Consider the following 12,684-nt stretch of genomic DNA (forward strand, 5'->3'; position numbering starts at 1 on the left):
GCATGAATATCTGACCCCATTTCCTCAGCATGTGCTCTTTATACCCCTACCCCTAAGGGGTCACACCTCTGCAAAAGGCTCTAAACTCTCCACAACTTTGAAAAGCCTCCAAATGCAATGCCCAGAAAACATGACGCAAAAGTTATTCCGCTTTCTCAAGATTGCTTGAGGTGGACCTTTTTGGGCAAGGACTGATGTGGCAGAAGGGATGGGAAACAGAACAGGAAATTGTATCCTGGGGCTGAGGACAGGGAGCTTGTGCTGGGCAGTGAAGCCTCAACCCGTTAGATGGAAGCCTTGCCAACCTCCTTTTGTCTGGACTTTTCAGACACAGCCCCAAGCTATTCTTTCCCAAGTGTGTGCACTACAATCTTAAGTTAAATTGGATTGCTCTGGATGGCAAGTGCATGCTAGCTCAGTGATCTCACAGAATACATACAGCACTAGAGATGCCCCCCACCCCCCCGGAATCCCCAGAAGTTTCCACTGTCCCAGAAGATCTTCCCCAAACCAGGCAATCGCTCCACTCCCACCCCTCCTGTCAAAATGAAAACAGGCACAGTGCATTCTTATCAAGAGTGCGCTTTTATTTTTTTATTTTTTTTCCTTTTTTGGAATTTTTTTAAACCTTAGGTTCCCTTCCAGCAGCAAATGGGTGCCAAGGAAAGAGACCAACAAAAGAATCCAAACGCTCCCTCCCGCCGCCTCATCAACACATTCCAAGCACAAATTAAGAAATGCAAACTAAACCAAAAAATATATATATATTTATATATATAATTTGTCTTTTTCTCTCAGCGTTGCACCCCGGCCCCGCCTCTGAAGACGGCTGATTGGCTGGGGGTCTGTGGCTCTCTTCAGTAAGGGGGCAGCAGGGCACACACACACACACAGGTGGTTGGAAAAGGGGGAGGAGCATCGCTCGGTTCCACTCCCTCCCGTTGCTCCCCAAGTCTGACAGTAGAAAAATATGGCAGCTGGAGCCACCCTTACGCCAGGCCAAAGCCCTCCGAGCACTCCTGGATGGCCAGTAGCAGCATGTGACGCAATTTCTCATAGCTCTCATAGGCAGGGAGGTCCAGCTGGTTGAAACTAAAGAAAGAAAGGAGTAAATAATGTGAGGGGTGGAGGGAGAACAGGAATAGGCCAATCAGCCAGACTGCAGGGACAATGTCTTTGGCTATTGCCTCTCTCTTTCTCTCTCTAGTTTTTCAGGAGGCAAAACTGAAAGAGACTGCTTCTGCAACACTCTCACCTTCTATGCCATCTCAGGTCCTCCAGACTATCCCAACATCTTAACTGAAGCCATTCTTGCTTTACTAGTAGAACCACAGGTATTTTGGCGATCTACAGCCCTCTTGCATTTCGACACCTGGCAGTGGTTAATTTCAACCAGGGGTCAGCCCCAGAACTTATTTTGAATGTCACGATTCAGCTCCTGGAGCTGAATGTGCCAAGTGCGTTTCCCAACCCACTGTCACCCCAGCCCACACTAACATCTGGAATTGGGATTTCCAAGACAATTGAGCCCTGGCATCCCATCTCTGGGAATTAGCCACCAACTCATGAGAGTGAAGATATATTTGTCCCTACTTCCTCCATTTCAACAACAGTCATTTTCCTTTCTCCCTCAGACCTCCATAAGCCCCAATTATGTATCCAGGTAGGGAGCCCATAGGTACTGAAGCTGTATAGGGGGAGCTTATGCAAAACCATTAAGCCCTTACAGGTCAAGTAAGAAAAGAATTCCTTCAGTAGCTCAGTCATGGTGTATTATGGCTCTAAAGCCGAGACGGCAGCCAATAAATTCCAGATCTTGCAGGGGCTTGGATCAGTCTACTTGAACTTAGATTTCATAGCACTGTTGTTCACATAAATTAAGCATTTACTGCAGCGAATAGATCACCAACCATGGATTATATTCGACACATGCATTTGTCCCTTACCACGTGTGAGCAGAAGGCAGTCTGTCTGTTGAGCGGTCATCTCTGTGGATCTGGAATTTCTGGATACCATTCATGCCCTCTAGGGCAGCAAAGCCCTGCAAGGGCACCTTGGATGTGCCTGTGACAAACTGCAGGAACTTCGCTCTGTCTGCCTGATCAAAGGAGCGCAGCGCTCTCCAGAACCACTGGATCTGTGCAGAAGAATGAAAGCAGTGGGGAATAGTGTCAGGACTGCTGGCTTCTTCCAGGCAGCATGAGAAGCTTGGAGGCCCCAGAAGAAGTGGGGAACACACACCCAGGGGGCCAATACAAGAATGGATCTTGCCCGATAAAAGCACCACCCTAAGGAGAACTTTGCAGCAATGTCAAGTAATTTGCATATATTTAATCTACAAGTCTGGTAGTCAAGGAACTAAACAAAATGAGCAACACTCCAAGAATATTTGAAGAGGGGGCCTTTCCCAGTACGTCTTAGCACAGCTATGCTGAAGAAAAGATAACTTGCTGGAACTGAAAGGCTAACCTGGATAGAGTTTGCCTGGTACTTGTGGTACTCTGTGTTGGATTTCAGGTCATCTATGTCAATGGTGGGTAGTCCCGAGATTAGCAGCTCCAGCTCCTGCTCAGTGAAGATGGAGATGAGGCGCTTGGGGATGATCTCATAGAAGCCCTCCAGGAAGGCAGCCAGCTGCTTGCGGATTGCTCCTGCCAGAAGGGAACAGAGATCATTACCAGGGGGTGGTGAAGGCAAAAAGAACGTTCTAAGCAATCCACAACTCAGGAGAGAATAAAACCTACATGTTAATTATGGGCCCCATGGCTTGCTCAATGTGCACACCTATGTAAAAGTTACCATTTCTCACAGCTGCCTGGACAGGTTTGCCTCAAGCACAGGATCCAGGAAATGACCATGTAACATATGCCTGTTACATTAATGTATGTGTTTGCAGTGTTAAATGTGACCCAGGTAAGATAGGATTAATAGAGTTAGGGAGTCAAATGTGGAAGAGGCGTGCGCATGTATATGAGAGAGAGAGAGAGAGAGAGAGAGAGAGAGAGGAGACTGAGGTTATATAAGGAAGAACTGGCAGCTGAAAGTCAGATAGGGCCTTAGGGATTGAAGAAGCTACATTTAGTTAGTAATGGGGCTTGTGTATAGGATTTTAGAAGGGGCAGAGTAGGTAGGGAAGTTAGAACAAAGCAGATTGATTAATAATAATATATAACTCTTCTTGCATTAAATGCCTATTTGTTTTATTTTTTACTACAAAATCCCACGTATTGGTTTGTCTTATTACTCTACCATCAGAAAATGCATTTCCTTGTTACTTCTCCTGTACTGGGTAGAGGGAACCAATTAGACATATTGGGTGTCTCTTTAACCCAGAGAGTAAAAGGGGCTAAAGCTGTGGGTGTCAGTGAGGTCCTGAGGGGGGCGGGGCGGGCAGCTTCTTCTCAGTTTCATCAGGTGAAAGCTGGAGAAGGTAGAACCCAGGGCAGGAGTGTCACAACCACTTTTACACTGACTTCAGATTAGCTTAATGGTGTGTGTGTATGTGTGTGTCTACACACACTTTCTTCTGCAGCACATAGCTTGGCTTACCTGTTTTGGCCATTTTGACTGATTTGGTGAAATAGCAATGTATGGAAGCTCTGGTATGACACATTTTACTTAATATAGCTTGAGAGAGAATTTGCAAAGGTGGGAATGTTAATGTAACATGCAGATGCAAATTAATGCGGAAGGATCCCATCTTCAAACAAAGATGAGACTAGATCTTCAGTTCTCTTCCACAGGGAACCACTGTACCTCGTCTGGACACATTTTGCTCCAACGCACCTGTCATTCTCATCTGACACACCAGATGCACATATTCCTTCTTGTTCTCCTCAGTCACAAGGATGTTGGCCCCATTGGGCTTAAGGTCACGTACCTCACACACCCCAAACTCTTGAACCTGTTTGGGTGGGGGCCAGGGAGAGACAGAAGAATACTAAGCAAGTAGAAACTAGATAGCATGAACATCCCTCATCTTCAATCCATGTTCAGCTCCACAAATTCTCCCTCAGCCTCAGTTTACCATCAGATGGTTGCTAAAGTGAATCAATGCCACAAGGCTGTTGCCGGAGCCAGATTAAGCCCCTTTGCATAGTAAAATACAACTACAGCAGCATTACTCCGGGTAAGACACAGGTGTTGTTTCAATACTACGTCCAAATGCCTTCCTTGTCACAGCACTCTCCACTCCGATGCCCCCATGAACTCTCGCAACCCCACTGCTTTCCCCCTCACTACTTGCAACCAGAGTCCTAATTTTTAAGAGCAAAACAAAACTTGTGTCCAACAGGAAAGTATCTACTTGTAGACCAATTCTGCAAATCTATAGCCATCTTCAACTACTATTATGCATAGCAGAATGTATGTGATTTCTGGTGGCAGAATTCTAGCGAGTTCTTGTATATTACCCATAGCCCTTTGCCTCTTCTCCCTTTAGCTCTAGCACCCTCCAGCTTCCAGACACCTGCCCTGAAATCCTTCCAGTAGAAGGGGACAGCAGGTTACCTCTGTGCTGAAGGTGAGGTCGTAGCCCAGTGTGGAGACATCATTTTCCAGGAGATACACCAGTCCCTGGTAGAAGTGGTAATCTTCACTCTCCATGTCTGTGTACCTGCAAAGTTGAAGGAGACGAGCTGGGTTAGGAGCAGCTCTGATACACGTTGGGAAAGATAGGAAAGCATGGAAGGACTAGTTCAGCAAGAGCCATAAAGCAAACACACTACTCACCTGACTGATTTGCCCAGGATATGCTTGTAGAAGGAGCGGGTGAAGTAGCATTCAAGCAACCGGTTGTCATACACTGCCTTGGCCACAATACGCCCAACAAACTTGAAGTAGCTCAGGTGGTTGGGGTTACAGTGAGAGGAAGGATTGATGGTGTAGGTGACCCGATCACCAGGTGACGTGCGGAAGAGTGCGTACATGGGGTTAAACATCTCCCGTGAGATGATCATGTACCACTCACGCAACAGACCTCCAGCATCCTGGCCCTCTTCCCCTTCGAACACTATGTACCTGATAAAAGGAAGGGAGCGCAACCATTAGGAAATGCCAAAGGCAGAGGATGGGCTCGGGACTTAAAAGGCTGGCAAGGATCTAGTGTCTGGCTATGTGCTGTCTGCAGAATAAGGAAAAACCGGCATTGCCCATACGTTTTAGATGGTATTTTCAACAAATGGGTGGAAGGTGGCCAAGGTCCCCAAGTAAGGATAGCCAATAAGCTGCTGCACAAGAGAAGGTTTTAATTTCAGCAGCGTGCTATAACAAGTTCTAGCATCTGGAAAAGAAGAAATTGCTTACAATCTGTTTTTCATTTCCTCGGGTGATTTGCGATGCAACTCCCTGTAAGAGTCTTCAAAGACATGATCCCGACGCACATGCACAGCCATGTCTTCTTTCCTCAGCCCCTCATCTAGTCTTTCCAACTCTTGCCGGAAGTACCTGTGGAAGAAGAGTATTCATGCAGTTACCATCTCTGACATGGGGCAGCTCCCAGAACTATGAATACAGGAAACCCCCAAAGCTGACCCAAGGAGAAGGGCCGAGGAGACACAGTTTCCAGGTGCAAAGCACTAAAAATGTAACAGTTCTGTTGGGTGGCTGACAGACCTTTGCCTTTATGTCACTCCTGGTGAAGGAGAAAAGTGGCTGAATTCTCTGTAGTGTAATGAAACTGGACAAGGCCATCCATCCAGTTACTAGTACTTCCCCTGACCACAACCCCCCTCTGACACTGGGGGAGATGAACAACGTCAATTGTTCTGGGTAGCTAGACCTTACCTCCACCCTATGGGGCTTCACAGGCTACAGGAAAGCCAGTGTGCTAGCCTGGGATGGCACTGAAGCAATCTGCCCTAGTGCTCAAAGGTGGAATGTCCTACTCCTCTTCGGTGAGGCATGCTTACAACCCCTGACGTCTCCTGCTGCTTTTCTTTGAAAGGAGGGAACTGAAGGAGTAGAAACCAAGTACTAACACCCCCACCCTGAAACCTACTTCCTTTTGACATCAAAGTCCAGCACACGTATGTAATCAACGAGGACAGCAAAGGGGCCATCAGCCAAGTGGGTGGTGGACTGGCGCAGGATCTGGTTCAGCACAGTGCGGTGCGTCTCTACAAGATGAGAACACAAGTGATGGCCCTGTTGTAGGCTCCTTAACTGTATTATCTTCCTGGCATACTGTAGATTCCCCATCTAATCTTCCTGATTAATCCAACACATGCCAGCCTTGATCCACCACCCATGTCCTACCCATGATGTATTCGATGGCTTCTACACTCATCCCCAAGCGAGCTTCCAGTTGTCCTTCTGAGACAGACAGCACAGTTCTCCATCCCCCATGGCCACTGTGAAGCTCTCATGAAAGAGTTCCTTTCCATTCCCTGGACATAGCTAGGTGTGTCCTAGTTTGAACTTACCTGCAAAGCGGAGGAACTTCTGTGTGTCCGGGGGAAGGCTGGAGGAAATGTGCATGGATGAGGGCTCACGGGAGAAAAAGGGGTCCAGGGAAGAGGGCGTTGCAGGCGTCAGTGGGGCAGGGGAAAGGGGTGGGGGTTCGTCCTTGATGTGAGCCAGCTGGCTCTCCCGGGTGTCACGTACTGGCGGCTTGCTTTCCCGCTCTGTGGCATGCACCAGAAAGAAGGCCTCCACTGCGGGCTGCAGCACTGCAGGGGAGAACAGAAAGTGAGCTCCCAAAAGGCAGGGAGGTGCGACACCTACAGCCTGACACACACACGCAGCCAGGAGCCTCACCAAGCACAGCATGTTGGTCATGGGACTCTTCCAGCTCCTTCAGACACTCGCCCAGCATGTCCCACAGTTCATCCAGACTGAGCTGCTCACTGAGCAAAGGCAGATCTGGAGGACGCTCCTCTTTTTCCTTCTCACCCTGCTGGGAACCTTCTGACGCTGTAGGAACAGAAAGTTTTAGTCCACAGAAATCCTGGATCTTAAAACACAGCCTTCCCATCCAAGTACCACAGTTTCATGACAGGCAGCTCCTTTGAACACAGGGGTGTCAGTTCTCAGAAGGAGGGCCTATGCAAATAGAACAGCCTCTCCATTTCAAAGGCAGCCACTCCCTCAACCCCCAAAGGCAGATACTAACCAACTGATTGGGTGTCTTGCGTGGTGGGCGATGGCTGATCCACATCCATAGGTGATTCATCTCTCCGCACAGAGCCCTCTGCCTGGTTTGACTCCGACTGGACAGAAGAGAGACACATCAGTGAGGGCTGCAACCTCCCGGGAGCACCGAGGGAACAAATGCTGGGAAATCAGCCCAATGGCTCCCATTAGGAAGGGTAGAAAATGGACCAAACAGAACTGTACATGGTAGCCCTACCACTTCACCCACCCTTTACGAAGACCAAAAAAGATTAAACATGCTGCTACACACAAGCTAAAATCTGCAGAGAGGGAATGAACCGAACAACACAGCTACAAAAGTAACAGGGCAGCAGAAAAAAAGCTAGCAGGAAGCGTGACATGCGTGAATCTGAGAAGGTGGAGCACTTACAGCCCAGGGCAATGGTGAAATGCATGCACTAGAGTGGGAAAATTTCTTGGAAAGCAAAGGACAGAGGTGGAGAGGGGAGGGAAGTTGTCATCAGGGATCTTCCTGCAGGGGATAACTCATATTTAACGAGGCTCAAACACCAGGGGTGTGGGCAGTCCACATCTCTCTAGAATATATTTACTGTGAAGCCAGCTGGAAAATTCATAGTGAATTCATAGTGAAGTGGGATAGAATTGAGGCCTCCAAGATGCAGCTATACCAGTAAAGTATCTAGAGAGAGGTGGTCTGAAGGACTGTACACACATTATTGACTGGTTACGTTTATTCCAGGGCAGTTGTCACCCAAGAAGGTACCCTAGTGTAAGACTGTCATGTCACTTGTATATGCAAACAAACTAGATCCTTATTTATCCCTAATGAATTACCTCCAGCTGCTGCAATCCAGAAATAAATGCAACAGTTACTTTTGTGTAAAGCAGCTAAGAAATAAAAAGTAATGTGTGCACAAGTCCCCAGAGTCTGGACTTCCTACTTCACGTAACTGTGGGCTGGAAGGCATGCAGTGCGGTTGCTGTGCCTAAGGAACATCTAGTTCTGCTCCAGAGCTCCACGGATGGTGGAAGTAGAATATATGCTGGATTGGGAGTGAGTTAGAGCTACCAAGGATGTCAGCTCACTCATAGTAGAGCCACGCCTGCTCTCCAATTTGAATGGCTTTGGGCTAGTAAAAGAGAATAAGGCTGAAGGGCAGAGGGAGGGAGGCAGAGCCATGGTTACAGATGTAGACTGAGAGAGCAGGTGTTGCGCCCATAACTTTAGCAGCTTTGGATAGCTCCCCTTTAGAACCAGTGGTTTTAAAAACATATTAACCAGCAACCCCAGAATGCCAGAAGCGCTAAGATTGAGCAGGTGTTAAAAGCTAAGACCACAGCAGCAGAGGTCCCCAAGCCACTTGTGTTTCCTGCCGCTCTGCACCTTTGCCACAAGGTGACCAAAGTGCCAGCCTTTACCATTAGAACAAATATTTAACCAGTTGGCAAGAACCAGAAAGCAAAGTTTTGCAATCTGCAAAACTGGTATATGGTCTGTTATCAATACATTTCTTCTTACGTGGATCATTTTGGTTTATGTTGAATAATGGGGGTGGGGTGGGTGGAGGGAGACCAATGCTAAATAGTTGCTATGATAGCTGCAGTGTGGGTCAGCTTTTTACTCCACTCTCACCAGGCTTAGCCCTCTCAGCAATTACTGTTTTTCCATTTATACCCAGATTTTTAATCAAGTCTTGGGCCAAACAGTACAGGGGAGAGGTAGCTGGAGCCACAAAAAGAATCACTCCCTTTTCATCCTGCTTAGACAGCTTGGTACTGGAGCTGCAGAGCCCCCATGTACCCCTTCTGTAACTGCTTAGGCCCTCCTTACTAAGGGCAGTCAAGGCAAGATGCAGCAAGGGGGGTCCCCCCAACTGAGTTCTCACTTCAAGTCTGGAAGTAGGAGAGAATTAGTGATGGGTTTACAGCAGAAGTGGACTAGCTCTGAAACGGGCAAGATTGCTTGAGTCTGTGAAGGATCCTGTTTTACTTTCCCCTACTCCACCCACCCCCAGCAGGTATCCCAAAACTACAGGAAGAGGAAGGAAGGTATGCACTATTTGGCAGAGAGGTGTCCAGGCCAGACAGAGGCTAAACACATGGGGGGAAAAGAAGAAGAAAAAACGAAAATGAAGTGTTGGGACAGTAAGTTAAACAATACAAAAACAAAAATGGTGTGTGTATGAGTGAAAAGTCCAAAGATCACAATTTGTTAAGAGGTACTATGCAAAAATCCACCTATGATCTCAAACTAGTCAGTAAACTTTGTAAAAGATGAAGACCATGGAAGTCCAGTGGTGGGGAACTGAGGCTGGTGAGAGAGCAGCCAGGGAGTACACATAAGCCAGGTTCAAAGAGGGAGAGCATCTTCTATCTCCAGCACTTTTTTACAGTCCATCTGCGACTAGTCCTTTTCAAATCCTTCCACCCATACACAGAAACTAGCATCTTGATCACCCTCCACCCGCCTTCCCTCAGTCCCCCTGAAGAACAGCTTTTATGACTGGAAGCCAAAAGCAGCAAGGAGCTAAAGCCATCTTCGCGCACAAAGAGGCTCTGATGACAAACCAGATAGGCATGAAGAAGGAGGAGAAAAGATGGAAGATGGAAGAGGGAATGTAAAAGAATGAAAAAAGGGTAATTCAAATAAACAAAATGAGTGGCCTACAAGCGCCACAGGCACCATGCTAACCGTTGTTGCTTGCTGCTGCCTCCGGGCCCTCTGACCCTCACGTACCATTTGTATAATGGCGTCAGCCTCAGCCTCCAGCTGCCGAACAGCGGCCTGGATGCTGCTAACTGAGCCCAGACCGGAAGTACCTGCACGAAGAGGGGGTGAGGAGGGAAAGGAGAATGAAGGTTGTACTCTAGAGCCAAGCTTACCAGAACTTAGCCCCATACTTGAGCTTTGGACTCAAAAATGTACAGGGGACCAAGAGTCCCCCACAGAACTGCTACGGCCAAGTACTGTAGCTGTCTAACCCAGTATCAGTTCTCCCACCCCCGCTCCAGCACCTACAACAGGGCATGCATGGCCCTTGCTCTCCTGCCCAACATACCTAGCCTGCCTGTCTGTTTTGCCTTTTTGTTGGCACGCCGCGTGTCATCCCGCAGCTGGATGATGACCTGTAGCACCCTTAAGAAGAACTTCTGTGTGGAGGTCTTAGAGGTCAGCATGGACATGGAGGGCAGCTGGAGCTCCCGGCCACCCAGAGGGCGCTTCTGCGAGGCCACAATCACCACATTCTCAGCAATGTCAAACCTGGGAGGGAGGGAGGGAGGGAGGGAGGGAGTGGGGAGGTCAGCGAAGGCCACTCAGAACAAGGAGGAAAGGGTCAACATAGAGGACCCTCACCTGCTCTGCATCTTGCCTTTCAATTTGGTGGTCTGAGGCTGCTCCTCAGGGAGCCCGTCTGGTGACAGGGACTCACACTGTGCTCGACGCTGCTGCTCCAAGTTGTACTCTCGCAGCTCTGCCAAGAGTGTGCCTAGGAAGGGGGAGACATGGGTCGAGACTGATCCTGTCTTGCCAGAGGGAAAATCCCCATCCCTTGCTTGCTTTATTTATTTATTTATGAAAACATGTACCCCACCTTTCCACTATAAAATAATACTCGAGTTGGCTAGTAATATCTAAAAGGATGTTAAAACAATTTAAGCCCAGAACAGATAGAGCAGCAAACAATTAGAAAAACAATCAGCTTGAAGAACAAAACAATAAAAAGCCTGTCTAAAAAAATGTCATCTTCAGAAGGGGGCGGCGTTTGCAAAGTGAAAGAGACAGTTGATCCTCCTGTGGGGAGAGAATTCCAACACTAGGGTGCGGTCACAGAACAAGCCCCCTCACGTTGCCAACCAACCTGGCATGAATCCCCATCAGGACACAGAGGTGAGCCTCTCTATCAGATCTTAGAGAGTGGGCAAGATGGTATGGGAGGAGGTGGTCCTGAACTCAAACTGTTTATGGCTTTTATAGGTAATAATAACCAGCACTTTGAATTGCACCCAGAAACATACTAGTAACCAGTGCAGCTATTCTAAATGGGCATAGTATGAGCACACAGCCGTGTTCCTGTGAGCACCCTAGCGGCTGCATTCTGAACCAACTTAAGCTTCCAGAAATTCTCCACAGGGGCATCTTATAGTAGTCCAATTTTGAGGTAACCAAATTTTGATGCATGCTCTGACCTCCCCCACAAATGGGCATAGTTGGAGCATCAGCCAAAGCTGAGCTCAGGCCTCCCTGTCTACAGCCACTATCTGGATAACCTGAAGCAAGGCTAGGTCCAGGAGAACTCCCAAACCATGAACCTTACCTTTCAAGGGGAATGCTACCTACTCCAGAACAGGCTGAAGTCCTGTATCTGGAGAAGTTGCCATGCCATTAGGAGCACTTACGGTGCGACACCCCCTAGTAGGGCAATTCCAGGAGTGACTGCAGCTCAGACTTGACAGCAAGGAAAACAGTCCTTTGAGTTACTATCCTGTCAGTGAGGAGCTGTACCTTTAAACATTACCCACAGCGTGCAGCTACACATGGGAGCCCCCAGAGGTGCACACCGATACATCCTGAGGAGCCCTCAGATTCTTTCAGCTACTTCCTGCTATTTTGGGCTTCACCCCTCGACTCTTCACTGGGGTGCCCGTGGAAGAGGCAGGGCATGGCTACTAAACCCAGCCAGCTCCTCCCACTAGCACATCCCCAGTCCCATGTGTCCTTACCTATCTGTTTGCAGAGAGTGTAGCCCAGTTGCCGGGCCCCATTAAGCAGGAGCTTGAGTACGGTGTCGCGTGTGGCTGGGTCACCCCGCGAAAGTTGCAAGAGAACATTAGCAGCATCTTCCAGGCCTTCTTCAGAGCAGGAGTGAGACGTCAACACCTGGCATGGAAAAGGAGAAGTTTAGTAACTGGGACTAAGGGCTGGAAAGTTCAGCCTCTAGCCTCCCAGCCTCCCCGTGTTATGCATAGCTACTCTTGCCCTTCCACCATAACTCACCTCCACAGATAGCTGTAGCTGGTTCTCTGTTAGGCCTGAGGCTGCCATTTTGCTGTCAGTTCCACCTCCACCTCCGCCTCCCCCTTCACACACCTTGGCTGGTGATTTGCTGTTTTTTGCAGCGGCTGCAAGGAGTGACAAGACACAAACTAGCACCAACTTGGGATCTGAAGATTCATCGGTAGGGAAATGACCATAGGAAACACCTCCTACCTTTTAAAGTCCAAGCCTCTATTAAGCACTCACCTACCATTCCTGTCCAAGAGCCTTGGTAGCTTCACTGCAGAAGCCACTCAAGTAGAGACGCTCTCTGGCCACACCTCCATGCACTGTCAGTCAATATCCCCCTTGATCAGGGTGGTGTGTATGCGGCAATTCCGTAGAAGCACAGATACAGCACAAGGTGTGGCATTAGGTGCAGAATTCAGCTTCAGAATCCCAGCTCTCTATTTTGTTAAACACACACACATATTTCTGGCCCGAATGGCTGTAATGATATCCTTGGAAGTGTGTGGGCGATACCTACTGAAGTCTTAAAAGCCAGAGTTGGCTGAAGACTTCCAATGGCTGAGAGC

General features: G+C 48.4%; 1 protein-coding gene across 11 annotated transcripts in view; it reads right to left on the minus strand.

Moving 5' to 3' along the window:
• Window positions 1-566: 566 nt before the first annotated feature.
• HUWE1 (HECT, UBA and WWE domain containing E3 ubiquitin protein ligase 1) overlaps window positions 567-12,684 on the minus strand; it is a 115,182-nt gene continuing 103,064 nt past the window's right edge. For 10 of the 11 annotated variants that reach the window (XM_084836098.1, XM_084836093.1, XM_084836091.1 and 7 more), the window contains 16 exons: window positions 12,110-12,234; window positions 11,836-11,992; window positions 10,469-10,601; window positions 10,173-10,375; window positions 9,806-9,933; window positions 7,112-7,208; window positions 6,757-6,912; window positions 6,423-6,668; window positions 5,999-6,116; window positions 5,305-5,445; window positions 4,732-5,019; window positions 4,510-4,615; window positions 3,787-3,904; window positions 2,470-2,651; window positions 1,947-2,137; window positions 567-1,092 (listed from right to left, as the gene is read on the minus strand). In XM_084836098.1, the coding sequence (XP_084692224.1) occupies window positions 990-1,092; window positions 1,947-2,137; window positions 2,470-2,651; window positions 3,787-3,904; window positions 4,510-4,615; window positions 4,732-5,019; window positions 5,305-5,445; window positions 5,999-6,116; window positions 6,423-6,668; window positions 6,757-6,912; window positions 7,112-7,208; window positions 9,806-9,933; window positions 10,173-10,375; window positions 10,469-10,601; window positions 11,836-11,992; window positions 12,110-12,234 (2,492 nt within the window). In that variant the 3' untranslated portion in view covers window positions 567-989. The remainder of the gene's footprint in view (window positions 1,093-1,946; window positions 2,138-2,469; window positions 2,652-3,786; window positions 3,905-4,509; window positions 4,616-4,731; window positions 5,020-5,304; window positions 5,446-5,998; window positions 6,117-6,422; window positions 6,669-6,756; window positions 6,913-7,111; window positions 7,209-9,805; window positions 9,934-10,172; window positions 10,376-10,468; window positions 10,602-11,835; window positions 11,993-12,109; window positions 12,235-12,684) is intronic. The other variant, XM_084836092.1, reaches the window with a different exon arrangement.

Source organism: Heloderma suspectum, chromosome 2 (genome assembly GCF_057233095.1).
Source record: "Heloderma suspectum isolate Gila_16-S chromosome 2, 16-S_ref, whole genome shotgun sequence".
Taxonomy (NCBI): domain Eukaryota; kingdom Metazoa; phylum Chordata; class Lepidosauria; order Squamata; family Helodermatidae; genus Heloderma; species Heloderma suspectum.